The following is a 15,993-nucleotide window of genomic DNA, read 5'->3' on the forward strand; positions in this document are numbered from 1 at the left end:
ACACAACTAGTCTACTCAGACCAGCCAGTAGGGATGCTTTTCCCAACCCTACCTTTATAGAACGTATGACAATGGAGCTCTAACGCTGACAGTGCATCCAGACGGGACATAACCAACACCAATATGGTCATTACCAACCAGAACAGCGGCACATTCCATCCTAAAAAGCAGACGTTCAGTCCAGTCCATATTTGTGGTCGTCCCAAAGCATATGGAGTTGCTCAAATATATAACCCTTCTAAAAAAAGAATGCAACAGACTGAGTTGAAAAAAACATAAGTCCATCACAAGGGGTCCATGAGACAGGAGCAGGGGCATACAGCAGAAAACCCTAAAATGTTCCCTCTTACTCATTCACACTGTGCTCAACGAAACAGAGATCCACCTACAAGACAAAACAAGGGACAAGCTTACAGCATTGCAGTGTCCGATTTGTAAAGAATGCATAAAAAAAATGACGACGTACTGCAGATCTCAAACGACAATAGCGAATGAGGACCTCCCTGACAAGTGCCTCCGTTGACGGCACAACGGTCTGTGTAGAACTAACCTCGTCCCCAGTCTATTCCACAGGCACATACAGGTACTTCCGAGCTTGAGAATCCTGGTGAGCGAGCCTAGGGTAGAACGTACCTGGAACAGATAGACATCTCCGTAGGCGTTGCTCAGACAGAAGATGTTCTCCTTCTTGGGGTGTTCGGGGACGGCCTGGACAATGCTGTCCTCGGCCAGCAGGGCGTAGCGCGGGGACAGCTCCTGCTCGGGACAGCTGCTTTTCCCATAGGTCTCATAGAACAGGAGGGTACACCCTGTATGCACCAGGGAGGAGAGGAGGCTTTAGCTAAGACAGAGCTCTAGAACCATATTGTGAGACAATGACCCAATGTCAAGGGGAATACCTACATACAGTGCATTCGGGAAAGTATTCAGACCCCTTGTCTTTTTCCCAATTGTTTTACGTTACAGCATTATTCTAAATTGAAAAACAACAACATTCTCATCAATCTAAACACAATACACCATAATGACAAAGGGAAAACAGGTATTTTGACATTTCAGGACGTGTAAAAAACATACAACAAAAATATCTGATTTACATAAGTATTCAGACCCTTTGCCATGAGACTCGAAATTGAGCTCAGGTGCATCCTGTTTCCATTGATCATCCTTGAGATGTTTCTACAACTTAATTGGAGTCCACTTGTGGTCAATTCAATTGATTGGACATGATTTGGAAAGGCACACACCTGTCTATGTAAGGTCCCACAGTTGTCAGTGCATGTCAGCAAAAACCATGTCATGGGGTCGAAGGAATTGTCCGTAAAGCTCAGACAGGATTGCATTGATGCAGGATACCAAAAAATATCTGCAGCATTGAAGGTCCCCAAGAAGACAGTGGCCTCAATCATTCTTAAATGATAGAAGTGTTTTGTAACCACAAAGACCTTTCCTAGAGCTGGCCGCCCAGCCAAACTGAGCAACCGGGGGAGAAGGGTCTTGGTCAGGGAGGTGACCGAGAACCCGATGGTCCCTCTGACAGAGCTCCAGAGTTCCTCTGTGGAGATGGAAGAACCTTCCAGAAGGACAACCCTCTCTGCAGCACTCTACCAATCAGGCCTTTATGGTAGAGTGGCCAGGCGGAAGTCACTCAGTAAAAGGCACATGACAGCCCACTTGGAGTTTACAAAAAGGCATCTAAAGGACTCTCAGACCATGATAAACAAGATTCTCTGGGCTGATTAAACCAAGATTGAACTCTTCGGCCTGTTCCAAGCGTCACATCTGGAGGAAACCTGCCACCATACCTATGGTGAAGCATGGTGGTGGCAGCATCATGCTGTGGGGATGTTTTTCAGCGGCAGGGACTGGGAGAGTAGTCAGGATTGAGGGAAAGATGAACAGAGCAAAGTAGAGAGAGATCCTTGATGAAAACCTTCCCCAGAGCACTCAGGAGCTCAGACTGCGGTGAAGGTTCACCTTCCAACAGGACAACGACCCTAAGCACATGGCCAAGACAACGCAGGAGTGGCTTCGGGACAAGTCTCTGAATATCCTAGAGTGGCTCAACCTGATTGAACATCTCTGGAGAGACCTGAAAATAGCTGTGCAACGACGCTCCCCATCCAACCTGACAGAGCTTGAGAGGATCTGCAGAAAAGAATGGGAGAAACTCCCCAAATACAGGTGTGCCAAGTTTGTAGCGTCATACCCAAGAAGACTTGAGGCTGTAATTGCTGCCAAAGGTGCTTCAACAAAGTACTGAGTAAAGGGTCTGAATACTTATGCTAATGTGATGTTTTTGATTTGTACGAAACTTGCAAAAATGTCTAAACACCAGTTTTTAAATCTGTAACGTAAATCTGTAACGTAACAAAATGTGGAAAAAGTCAAGGTGTCTGAATACTCTCCGAATGCACTGTACAGTATATAAAACAAAATACATGTCGTAGCAGATGCTGTTCTGTTAACCTTTATTTAACCAGGTTGTCCCATTATGGTCAGAAGACTTCTTTCCCAAGGGGGACCTAAGAGGCATCCCAAATGGCACCCTATTCCCTTTATAGTGCTCTAGGGTTCTGGTCAAAAGAAGTGCACTATATAGGGAATAGGGTGCCATTTTGGACGTAAACCCAATTGGCTGTATGTAGCACAGGTTATTTTGAGCGAGTGCAGGTAGAAGGAGGAGGGAGCCCTACCTTTAAGTGTGACCCAGTACTGCCTCCACTTCCTACGGGCCACCAGCTCCAGCTTCCTGTCCTTGTGCAGGGTGAGGATGGGTTTGAAGTAGAGCCAGCCGGCTCTGCGCACCACCCCCTGCTCCTTCTCAAACAACAGGTCCAGCTGCTCCAGGGAACCCAGGGAGCCACTGCCACTGCTCTCCCCCTGCTCTCCCTCTCCTATTCCCCCCCCTCCTCCCATCTCCTCCTCCTCTCCCTCCTCCGAGGGCTCAGTCCTCTCCGGCCCACTGTTGCGTCCTGTCTCCAGCTCCTGCATGAAGTTCTCGTAGATGTTCTGGCGCAGAGCTTCACTGTGCCACTGTTGGCCCTGGGTGTGGGTGTAGGCCTGGGTGTGGAGGGGATTCCACAGTGGACCAGTTAACTGGGAGCTAGAGTTACCTAACCCAGGGTCCACTCCACTGCTAAAGCCCTCACTGGTCTCACTACCGTAAGGCTCCTAGGGAGAGAGAGACAGAGCAGGGTGGTTGGAGAGGAAAGAATTAATAAATAGCTTGCTAGACCTTAAAAAGACCCGCAAAGTTGAATGATCGTCTAACAATATGGCAATATCAGGGACACAGACGAGCCACATTCTCATGTATTTCTCGATTGACCATTTCCTGGACAGGATGCCATGATTTTCTGTTTGTATTAGGACATAATATGAGATGTATTGTGCGATACTCTGACATGATATAATACAATCATACCCTGGAATGTTGCTGGTACGAGTAACAGAAGACATGGATATTATACAGACCAATCTAGAGCAAACATACTTAGGACTTGGCCTTGGCTTGTGCTAGCTGGAATCGCTCATAGGAGCAGGAGCCTACCCAGCTAGTACATTTGGTTCCTTGGAAGTTGTGGGTTTCGGTTTCCCATTGGTTCTGGGAGTGAAAACAACACGTTTCCTGACCGGTAAAACGGAAAGTTCTAAGACAGGAAGTGAACATTTTGCCTGTTCTGGGTTGCAGGGAGGTCTCGGGAACGTATTACTATGGTTCCCTGAACATTTTCCTGGGAGGTTTTATTGACGTTCTGAGTACAGAAATGACAGGTTATTTGAAGGTAATTCAATAACATGCGAAGAACACGCCTCAATAAGACTTTTAATAACACTTCTAGCTTAGGTGAACTGTTTTGAACTCTAAACACAGAACACATGGAAATGAATTTGCTTCGGTATTAATCATGCAAACACATTTATGGTTTTAAATCTGGCACGGCGTCAGTGAGATTCAAACCGGGATCTTCTGTTTTCTATCCGTGGAATTAGTCGATGCCAGCTACCCCAGCAAAGGGTTACCTGTCATCCCGTCTGGTTCCTAGGAGCATTTCCCGGGGACGAGGCCTACCCCAATCTGCTTAATAAAAATGCCATATTGCATTCTGTCTTTGTTGTCCAGTCAGTTAAGCCTGTACTCGATAAAACTGAAATTCCCATGGAGAACGTTTTTTTTCTTAACGTTCTCGGAACTATTTTGGCAAAAAATCTCCAACGTCAAACGAGTTAGAGGGCGTTACCACAATTGAAATGAAATGTAACCACGTTTGAACTTTTAGGAAGTAATGAAATACCAATGTAATGTTCTCCAGCGGCAAAAAGAGCGGGGAAGGTTTGATTTCTGAACCGACATCATCGATCTTTGAAATCTATGTAAATATCATATAATTCTACACAAAGTCTTAGGGAGACTGGCCTATAGTCTTACATAATATCTGTCAAAATTATATAAGGTTCTGAAAATGTTCCATTGGGTAACTATTGTTGGAATCATTTATTTTGTGGTGCCTTTTCCTTTCATAGTAGTGTTTATCGCAATGGCTTGATGTTGTTTATTTAAAGGACAAGCTACAAAAGTATCTCCAAGGATCCGGTCAGGTATAAGTCTGAGGGTGTTCAGGAACCATAGGATGACATGTGACAGAGAGACATTCATGTGGCACTGCAATGATCTGCATCGTCAGACTGGATTTAAGAGCCAACGGCCATCAGCCAATCACGTTGACCCAAACAACCTAAACAATGAGATTACCACCACACAGACTCAGTGAGCAGTCTTATCGCATCGCTTCGACAACTGGGGACACGTCATATGATAAAGAGTCTACACTACATGCCCAGTCTTCCCTCCTCCCCTCCCCTCTTTCTTCCCCTTTTTCCTCACCTGTAGTCTTCTTTTCTTCCTGCTCAGACTTCCCGTCCAGTCGCCGAGGCGCCTGATGCGGCTCTTCAGGTTGTCCTTCCTGCTGTTACCGATCATGATGGCGGAGGGCTCGGAGGCCACCGTGGCAGTAACCCTCCTGCATGGCAGCGTGCGACTGTGAGAGGAGTAGCGCTGGTCGTACGACCCCGAGCTCTCCTCCTGGATGACCGCGTCCAGGGTCAGTAACGAAGTGAGCGACCCCCGTTGCTGGGGGACGTCCTGGAACTGAGCAGTGGGGAACACAGCCGCCACGCTGGGGTTAGAGTAGAGGTCCGACAGGGACACAGGAGGGGACATGAGGCTAAACGGACTCTTCTCCGGGTGAAGGATCATGGAGTCCCCGATGCCGCTGTCCTCAGTGCGGCCCGAAGAGCAAGTGTTATACCCGTTGCTGTTAAACCCTCGGCTTGTATATTGACCGTTACCATCCACAGTCTGGAAGAGGAGGCTGGGGTTGAACCCCGGGGAGATGTCCTCAGTGTGGGCGGACGAGAAGGTGTTGAAGCCGCAGCCCGTCTCCTCGGTGCGAGTGGAGGAGTAGGTGGTGTAGCCGCTGCTGTTGTCCCCCGCTGTGGTCTGACTACAGGTGAACACATTGTCATTGAGCTCTGTGGGGTTCCCCCAGGGAGAGTCGTACCAGGAGCCCTCGGAGCTCAGGGAGCTGCCCTTGCTGGTCCTAGTCAGAGAGGGCTCTGGGGCGGCTACCACAGGGTGGCTGTGGCCTGACAGATCCTGGGGCTCCAGCGACATCCGCATGGCGTTGGTGAACTCAACACGCATGCTGCCGTCCTTACGGAGAAGCACCTTGGGGCTGCTGCGGCTCTCTAGGGGAACCCCGTGCTCACACGGAGAAGTCCTCTCGGGGGTACGCTGTCCATTAGCCCCGAGACCGTTAACACTCTCCCCACTACTCTCCAGGTAACTGTAACCGGTATGACAGACGTTTTTCCTGGTCACTTGGGAACTGTCCCCTCTGCCACACCTCTGTGGAGAGATGGGCTTCAGCTTGGCTCCCGGGGGCCCCCCCAGTTCCCTGCCCTCCTTAGTGATGTGATGCTCATAGTGTTTCGAAGAGCCATAAGGCTGGTTGTGAGTGATCTTGTGCTGGGGCAGGCAGACCCTCCCCCCTTTGCCTCTGGTTCTGTATCCCTGGCCGCTCCCCTCGCTGCCCCTCCACCAGCTATGGGGGGACAGGGCCTCCTCTTTAGCGGAGTAGAACTTTAGAGAGCAGGATTTGGATTTCCCAGGGACGTTAAAGCTGCTGTACTGGCTGTCAGTGTTTCCCATTCTGATCTGCTGAGCAGAAGACAAAACATCAGAATGAGAGATTATCAAGACAGGATGTATTTCATTGTAATGAAAAAAAGGAATTTGTTGTTAACTGACTTCCCTGGTAATTTTTTTTTTTAAAGACAGGAAATGAACTCACATGATGTTAAACAAAATAAAATCACGTAAAGACCATGTTAAATAAAATAAAATGAAATCACACGAGGTTAAATGAAATGAAAGCACATAAAAAAACGATTGTATGCCCATCAGCTGTAAAGTTATCTTACCCGTTGTGGTGTCTGTCCTCAGGACAAACTTAGATACTACTCTGCATACTCCTATGGGTTACGTCTCAGCAGCGCTAGCTAGGCTCTGTGTCGTTGTGTGATCTCTTCAGGACTGAGCACCTCTCTCTCTCACACACTCACACAGCTGCTCGCTCTCTCTCTCTCTCTCTCTCTCTCTCTCTCTCTCTCTCTCTCTCTCTCTCCGTCTCATCTGTAGGGAAACAGAGGAGGGAGGGGCTTCGGTCAGTTCCACACACAGTCTGCCTTGTGTGTGAGCCTACAGTGGTTAGAGCCCCACCCCAAATCTAAACACCCCTTCTTCCTTGGCTTGGCCATCCCCCCACTCCACTCAGCCTCCTTCCATGACATACTGCTACTGAGCTGCTGAAGGGACCTTTTTAAAAGCAGACTTCATTCTGTCACATGTTTATTTTGGTTCTCAGGAATTCCGAGCAATTTTCTCTTCTCTAAAAAAAAAAATCCTCCACTGTAAAGACGGTTGAGTTGAAGTCATCAGACAAGGCTATTTGGAGAGTCACCACAAGCGATGTCTCTGAGTTCTTCATAGAGTCAGATGTAAACTTTCAAAAAAGAACACAAGTTAGAAATCTCGAGTCAGATCAAGTTCAAGCCAAAAGGAATGAAAGAGAACATATCCTTAAGGTAAAACAATTAAGGACATTTTGAAATACAATATGACACGGATGAAAAATGACATCAACCCCAGTGTTTCCTGAAACAGATAAAGCCTCAGAGACTGTTTACATCTTCCCCACAGTTGTTTTTTTTCCTGAGAGACAGAGAGGTTACAGTGGCACGAGGTTCACTGTGTTCCGCAGTAAACTAAAGCAGCACTACGCCTTTCCTGTCCTGGGCTCATTCCTACTGAAGAGGGAGGAGAGGAGTGGAAAGGAAGAGGAGAGGAGGTGAGGAGGAGTAGAGGAGAGGAGGACAGAGCCCTGGCTTCACAAAGCAGGGTGAGAATACATCACACTGCTTACCCGACAAACATTAACAACCCTTGACCCCTTCATTTAAACCCAACAGGAAGCACCGATGGGGAAACCTTGGATGCCGAAGCACCCAGTCAGACGGCAGAGAAAAGAGCAACCGGTTGTCTCCAGTCATTAACCTAGGATGTTGAGGAGGACAGAAGAACGGCCAGCAGCGTGACAGGTTGTATTCGACACTCGCTGTGTGTGTAAAAAGAAGACGGACCCTTTCAACCGGGGCGCCAGACTATGGGCCTGTGCAGTGGGCTGGGCGGAACCGTGGAACGGAGCACTTTGTGACACAGTTGTCGGTTTGCGCTGCAGACAAGTAAGCCGTGAATGGCTAAAGGTAGAGGCGGTGGTTGACATTTTTGTTGTGCCTCTCCGATAGGCCATCTGCTCCCTCGCTGGGGAAGCCCTGTCACTCTCGACCCTGGCATTCTTCAAGCACAATGAGCCCCCCCCCCCCCCCCCGTGCAGAACTCCAGGCCAGCCATACTGCTGTGGAAGGCATCAGGGCTGAAAATGAGAATGTGCTCCTGTGGATGGCTGAATGCTCTTGACATACACAGTCACATCCTATTTATCCCATGACATCAGAGCGGTTCAAAACAAACAGTTCAAACCTTTAATTACTATTTCAGTGAAGAACTTCATTGTCTTTCCTTTTGTGCACCAAATGCAGTACTACGAAACAAGTTCCCTCTGAATCCCCCTTTACTATCTTGCTTGCTCTCTTGTCCCAGCAAGAGCCTCTGCCTTTCTCTTCCTCCTCCTGACCCCTTTCCTGTTGCTGTGCTTACACGGGCCTGCTAAACACTGACTACGTCCCAAATGGCACCCTATTCCCTATATAGTGCACTACATTTCACCAAGGCATGGGCCTTGGTCAAAAGTAGTGCACTATATAGGGAATAGGGTGCCATTTGGGAAGCGACCACTGTCTCAGCCAGGCCCCACATACTTCACACAACTTTCCATAAGGGGATAAAGGGCTGGCACACAGAGAGAGAGAGAGAGAGAGAGAGAGAGAGAGCATCCTGACAGTGTTCTAAAACAGACCATTAAAAAAAGGTACAGGCCCTTCTCTTCATCCACTTTATGTTTGTCACATGAATGTCGTTAGAGCACATCTGCTGCAGCCAAGAATTCCCAACTGAAAATCTACCGCTATGATCTAATATTGTAATAACACAACTGCTCAAGTTTATGACTACAGGACATATGAGTCATCGCACAATGCAATTGTTCATTGTAAACAGACACCTTCACAGCAAAATTCAACATGATTAAATAAATTGACCTTGTAAAGTTTTTTCAAACAGATCAAAACTGTAGGAGGCATGAATGTAGATGTTTCATTTAAGGAAAAAGAGGTTCAGTAGATTCAAATCCCCACACTGTGTCAGCAGCAGCATGTGTAGCCTACTAAGGATGGAGCCAAAATCCAGTGCATCATTTCTCCTTCAGCAGCCGGATAGAGGAAACAGGAAGAACAGCTAGATCATAAAGAGAAGGAAGCAGAGACACCTCCTACCTCCCTCAGGACTGACACTATGCTATGGTGGCAAGTGCGAACGCAAGAACATACCAACAACCCAATGCATCTCTCTCTCTCTCTCTCTCTCTCTCTCTCTCTCTCTCTCTCTCTCTCTCTCTCTCTCTCTCAGCGATTATGGGCATGTAGGAGGGCTGAGGCTGGTGGTAAATGGCAGCTGGCCACCTGAGAGCTGGAGCCGTGACTGGGCCTCTTGTTCGACGAAGCATACCATACAAAGTCCCACGCCACACTCAGGAAGGAATGCAGAGGAGAGCAAGCACATGCAGGCAATAGTGCAGTCGCGCACACATACACACGCAGACACTTGGAGGAGGATCAGGGAGTCAGAGGAAGTAAAATAGAGAGTGAAGAAGGGGGGGCCATTGTTGTTGTTTGGCTGTGATGGTTTAGATCAGGGGTGTCAAACTCATTTTGCCCCGGGGGCCGCATTCTGTCTTTAATGAGGTCCCGAGGGCCGTATTACATTTTTTTGTATTTCCTCGCTGTCAAAATGAATAGTCCTCTATCCATCGTTTTGGGAATTTCCGATGCGCTGTCTAGCTGTCAATTAAGTGATTATTAGCGAGCTGGACACAGCCAAATAACTGTATGAATATATTTGTCATTTTAAAGTATATTGAGGTTGTTGTCCCACCATACACACACACACACCCGGTTGAAAGTTTTTGAACACCTACTCAGGTTTTTTACTCAGAATAATCAAAACTCTAAAATAACACATATAGAATAATGTATTAACCCAACAAAGTGTTCAACAAATCGCCATCCCTTGCCTTGATGACAGCTTTGCACACTCTTGGCATTCTCTCAACCAGCTTTGTGAGGTAGTCACCTGGAATGCATTTCAATTAACAGGTGTGCCTTGTTAAAAGTTAATTGGTTGGTCTAGTGTGCTCTGGTCTGTCTTGATAAAACTGTTGGTATAGTGTGCTCTGGTCTGTCTTGATTTGTCCACACATCAGAATTTGACTGCTCAGGCCAGATGTGGTCTGGTGTTTTTATTCATACTCATATAGTGCCAGATTCAGAGTTGAGATAAGCACATGCAACTTAGATTTAGGACTAAATTGTTCATTGATGTCATTGGGATTTAGAGACTTATTGGGCTCTATTTTCGTCCGGCGCTAAGGAGGAACAAGTGTCAAACGCACGATAGTTTGCAATTTAGTCATGTAAAAACGAGTGCACTGGCATTCTACAGCCCTAACGCCAGGTTTGGCCATTTTTACCTGTCTAACATCAGCTCGCTTGCGCTGAGGAAAAAAATAAAATAAATTGAAAATGGACCATTTCATGTAGCACTAATGGGATGTTTTAAGACACACCGATAACGTAGTCGATAATGGCATCGATTGGAATGGATTTTGAGAGTGGAAGCGCACCCTATCCAGCCATGACGTAGTGCCCATGGAACCAGAGATGTGCCTTTTGTGCCGGTGAATCTCATATTTCGAAACATAAAAAATGTTTGGTTTCCCCCCCATTTAGTTTAATTTTATTTAAAAAACAAGCACAACCTACCCTCTCCTTAATCAAGGCCGGTTTAGCAGCATTGCATTGTCTTTTTAGCCTGCTCATTAGCCAGGTAGCCTATGAATGAACAGGTTTTAAATGGTCTACTGAGAGGGCTTTGAAGTATTTCAGGTTTTCCCCCTTTTTTAAATTATTATTCACAATTCACATAACTGCATTCCACTTGTTGAAGTAGGCTATCCATCCCCATTTTCAAAGAACGCACCTTGTCTGATTACCAAAGACACACTTCCGGCTCCAAATGATTCCCTCCTCCTATAATGCCATATTAACAGTGGATAAAAAAATGAGAAAATCTGCCTCGCACATAGGCAACGCTAGAATTGACAGGAGTCTAGTATTTTGTATAGGCATACCCATGTTATGCGTAATGAATAGGCCTGTGTGCACCCAGTGCCATGGAACAGGTTAAGTCATTTATGATATTGCACTTCTGACCGCACCCTATTTAGAAATATTGTTGCTGGTTTAAAAAAAACAGTTTCCTTGTTTTCCATTTCATATGATTAGAAACCAAGCCCTCCATAGGCTACCCTAGGCCTAGGCTACTATAGCAAAGGCTGGTTCAACAGCAATGCATTGTGTATTTTTTATCATGGCCTTGCAAAGTAGTCTATTTTTCGTCAGAGTGCATTGAATTGAAAATATATTGTACGTCCTGAAACATACACACATATGCCCACTTGCATACTTCAATTTGCCTGGTCAAATATCCATCCCAATCCCCAAAGAGTGCCTCTCATCCAGTTACTAAAGACGCGCTCCTCCAAACTTATTTAACATTTTCAGTCCTTATAATGCAGTATCAAATGTAGGCCTAGTATATATATCTTGCTTACTGAGAACCTGCCTCACACATACAATACAATTTACAGGAGCCTAGTATTTTTATTTTACGAGAAGTGCGATGTGTAAAGACAAGTAGGCCAGGCTTATTGACGCCAATTACAATGTTGACCTTTTTTCTCTCTTCTGTTGCTATGCTTATGATATTTAACAAACTGTATTGTGGTATAATCAACAATGGACTAGGAGGAGAATAGTCTGTGCCCGCCAGAAGAATTGGAGTTGATGACAACACAATAACCTACAGAACTTGAGAAAATTGAACGCGTTGACTGGCCAGTGAGTGGCCAAGCCCTCATCACACCTACAACTTGTTAATTCATCAAAACACAACCCTTTTGCGCCGCTGCCAGTTATTGTTCTCATAATTCTGGTTGGACATATAGCGCCACCGCCAGCGCACAGATTTACCATTGCGTTAGGTTAGTTAAAATAGAGCCCATGGTTCACTAGTGTGCACTGCTTCTCTTATTCACGTATTCATCCTCTGTTCGCCAAACAGTGTTGCCCCATTGTCTGCTAACCAGACTATATTTGACCTGGTATTAAATTAAATGAAAAAAAAAAATCTTTAGCCACCTCCAGCCCATTTCCACCCTCTACCTCAATCGGTCAATTTCTAACTAAGTTAGCTGTCAATTCGAGTTGGACCCCATTGATCCATCACTGCAGCTGAGCCTTCTGTTGTTAGCAAATATACCGGGGAGTGAGTTGAGGGAGTGAATCATTTAATAAACCAAACGAACATGGAACGAACAAGAGCCACGAATAGGGTACAAACGTGAAACAGAAACAATAACACCCGAGGAAAGAACCAAGGGGAGTGACAGATATAGGGGAGGTCATCAGGAAGGTGACCGAGTCCAGGGGAGTGCCATGTGGCGCAGGTGCGCCTAACGATGGTGTCGAGCACCGGGAGTAAACGTGACAGTATCACTCTATTCCTTATTTAGTGCACTCATTTTCACCAGGGCACATGGGTGTTTGGCCACTTCTATGTGGCGACTTCCTCTGGCACATTTAGGTTAGGTTAGTTGGTACACCGATGGATGACACCGACTCCAACCCTTTGTTACGCACACCTCTTTATATTGCCTCTGTATGTCCTATACTGTCAGTGGATTGTGTGTAGAACAATGGTTTTTGCCTTGATGTGACATTTTGGCACGGAACATTTCAGACTAGTGAGAAATACAGTGCGAAATGATCCCCAAAGCCATCTAGATGTAAATAACTAAATCTTCATACCCTTCATAAGGAGAGGGGTGATATGGATGGTAGTTGTGCTCGTGGGGGCAGGGCTCTTTCATCTCTCTCTCTCTCCACTGAGCACACACTCTTTTCTTCCAGCTCCATTGTCCCAGAAGAGAGAGAAAGAAAGTGAGAGAGAGAGAGGGGGCCAGAGAGGGCCACACAAAGCAGAGACGACTGCCTGGCGCGAGCTCTTCTGTTCAGCCTCTCGTCCAGATGCCAGCATCAAGCCCCTTTGCCCTTCAAAACATCCATCAATAAAATTATAATAATACTACATGGTACTTTTCAAAGACCCAAAGTCGCTTTACAATTGTAAAACCTAAACAAAAAGCAGAAATCTAAACAAGGCCAGACTAACAGCAGGTCGAAACAGAAACATGAATGAGCGAACAGGTGTTGTGGGTGTGTGTGTGAGAGTGAGTGAGTGTGAGTGTGTGTGTGTGTGTGTGGGGGGGGGGCAAGGTGAAGAGGTGGTGCTTTAGGAGGGACTGAAAGATGGTGAAGGGCTCAGAGTCACGGATGGCTGGAGGGTGAGAGTTCCAGAGCCTAGGAGCAGCCCTGGCGAAGGCCCTGTCGCCGAAGCTCCGGAGCTTGGATCTGGGAACGACAAGGTGGCCTGCTGTGACGGAACGGAGTCAGCGTGTGGGTTGAAAGGGGGAAAGAAGGTCGGAAAGGTAAGCGGGGACAAGGTGGTGAAGGGTTTTATAGGTCAGAAGGAGGATCTTGTAGTTAATGCCCAAGACTCAATATCTATCCAAGGAGATCCATAGGAACTACAGCTTAGTGAGGTTAAAGGCAACCCTCAGACATTCGACACTGTGTACACAATGCCAGTGTCACTGAGAGAGAGGTGTGCCACAGTGTTGCTGGTGACAGTGATGACGATGGCTTGTCAGTGTCTTTGAAAGGAGGAGCCATATGTTGGCAACTATACTTTCAAAAGATGCCCATGTAATTTAAATGAATGAACTGTCGCTGGCGATTGAGTCCATTTCAGGCAGTTTTGTGAATGTGCGAATAGCAATTGGAACAAAAACCTGCTAGGAACCACTTAAATGCCAGCAGCACCCTCAAGTTGTGCATTTCTACACTACAAAAAAAGTTGGTATCCAGATTAAAACCTAAAAGGGTTCTTTAGCTGTACCCAAAACCATAGGATAGGGGTCCCCAACTAGATTCAGCCGCGGGATGATTTTTTTTAGTGAGCGGATGGTCAGGGTGGCGGAACATAACTAGAAATGTAATCAAACCTTGATTACATTGGTACACGATCACATGTCTCTCTATTTATGAGTGGAAATACTTCGGAATAGATTTTCTAAATAAAAAAACATTTGAGCTGAGTTCCTAGTGATTTTACAGTCTTTTATGTAGAAAAATGAAAATCCCCCCCAATTTAGTTTTTTATTCTTATTTTTTGGGAGGGGGCAATTAAAAGCGTCAGTGGAGTTATTTTATGCTATTCATTTCGACATTTATTCAGGTTTTCAACACCCGTAATAGCATGACCATGATAGTCTTTCGGTTACAATATGGTGATGAAGGGCTATATTTGTCCCATTCATCTCTGGTCAGAGTCAGAGTGAGGCATGCTGGGTTTGCTCCAGCAATAGCTTAGCACTTGGGTCCGAGCTGTGTGGCGCTGTGTACCACCACACACGCTAATGAGCAGGATGTGGTGGTTAAGGCTAAGTCCATGTAAACATAGGGATTCCACAGGCAAACCCGATGCATTCCCTCACACACAAATACACACACACACAAACAGACTGACACACACACACACACACACACACAATCACACTTACTCAACCTAAGTACTTTGGGCTTTGAGTTGATTCAGTATTCATTTTCTCTGTGGAGCAACGACAGTGTTGCTGGTCAGTGAAGTCTTAAAGGAGTGCATTAACAGTATTGATCTGCTGTTTGGATGCCAAATGAGAGAACAAAAAGTGTTTTCTTTCCAGTGCAACCAACAGAAAACAGGGGGAAAAAAGGCCCATTTGTACAACTAAGTGGATTTATTGGCTTAAAGTTTAATACTATTTGTTCAGAAGGTCACTGGTAAATACCCATTTAGCCGTAGAGGAATGCCGTAGACTTTTACAGTAGACTTGGTAACGTTCCTGTTAAGCAGCTGGAAACAACTAAAAACCTCTGGACCACATCCCCCTATTGTATGCTGGGTTTATTTTCATAGTTCATAGTTTCTATTGTAGACGGTGCAGCCTTAGCGTGGCAGTATGGCTGCCAGAGTTCCACAGCCATGGAAATGATGGTGATCTGAGAGGGCAGTAGGGCCCAGCCCTGTTCTCCTTGTTTGATCGGCTATGCAAAAACACCTCTGACTCACACTGAAGACCAAGGCACGCAGAGTCGGATTTGGCTTCCAGCCGGACACACACTGTGCACACACAGCTTGGGAATTCTGCTGACTTGTCACTTATGAGAGGTGAGAGGTGAGGCCGGACAAATCCATTCTCTTGAGTCTTTCTCACGTGCACTGCAGTGCACACAATCCTACATGTCCTAAAAACGCAACCAGGCACGCAAGCACACAAGCACACGCACACATCAAGGCACGCAGGTACACACGGACTATACTTTATATAGTAAACATAACATACACACTCAGGACACACTCAGGACACAGTCACTTCCTTAGTCAGGGTAGGGCTATTTCCGCTCAGATGGTCACTCACCAATAACAGGGCTCCGTTCTTATTTGAATGGGACTCACAGGTCTCAGAAGGTCAAACATCCCGTCCACTTGTGTTCCTGTGACGCTATCATTGTAGTACTGTAGGGTAAAACCTGGGAACAAAATCCAACTGAAGCTTTATCTGAATAGCCTACATGAGAGCTACCACAGACCCAGTACACACAGTGCACCTATTCCTGCTGACTGCTCTGAGGAATTCAGAAAAACATGTTCAAGATTTCAGAATTATCTTTCAGGTTCTGTACTGAAAATTGAAAAGTGCAGCAGCACTTCACCAAGTTGTCCTCTTGCCTTCAGGATCTTCTCTCATTTGAGGGGAACATGTAAACAAATCCTAAACCAACCCCTTCCCTGGTTTACATAAGAGGCCGCCCATTCAGGGAGTCACGGAGCTGAGCTCACCAGGAACCACAGCGGCTTAGTCACAATTCTCCACCCTGTTTCATAAGTGTACGCGTGCACACTTCCCATCGTGGATTTAAAAGCATATGATTGCCATAAACATTGTCTGGAGTGAGTTTCCACTATTGCTAGATACACGCAAGAAAGTGTGCAAGTGTAAAGTTTGGCAGAAGGGCGGAGAACCCGGGACTCAGGAG

General features: G+C 46.2%; 1 protein-coding gene across 1 annotated transcript in view; it reads right to left on the bottom strand.

The window, feature by feature from the left end:
* The window catches only part of tiam2b (TIAM Rac1 associated GEF 2b), a 36,007-nt gene extending 20,292 nt beyond the window's left edge, over positions 1 to 15,715 (bottom strand). Inside the window, exons 1-5 of the mRNA XM_031800755.1 lie at positions 15,375 to 15,715; positions 6,487 to 6,697; positions 4,889 to 6,220; positions 2,697 to 3,174; positions 634 to 809 (exon numbers count right to left, since the gene is read on the bottom strand). Of these exons, the coding sequence (XP_031656615.1) occupies positions 634 to 809; positions 2,697 to 3,174; positions 4,889 to 6,214 (1,980 nt within the window). The 5' untranslated portion in view covers positions 6,215 to 6,220; positions 6,487 to 6,697; positions 15,375 to 15,715. The remainder of the gene's footprint in view (positions 1 to 633; positions 810 to 2,696; positions 3,175 to 4,888; positions 6,221 to 6,486; positions 6,698 to 15,374) is intronic.
* Between the last annotated feature and the right edge of the window lie 278 nt (positions 15,716 to 15,993).

This window comes from Oncorhynchus kisutch, linkage group LG21 (assembly GCF_002021735.2).
Source record: "Oncorhynchus kisutch isolate 150728-3 linkage group LG21, Okis_V2, whole genome shotgun sequence".
In the NCBI taxonomy this organism is placed as follows: domain Eukaryota; kingdom Metazoa; phylum Chordata; class Actinopteri; order Salmoniformes; family Salmonidae; genus Oncorhynchus; species Oncorhynchus kisutch.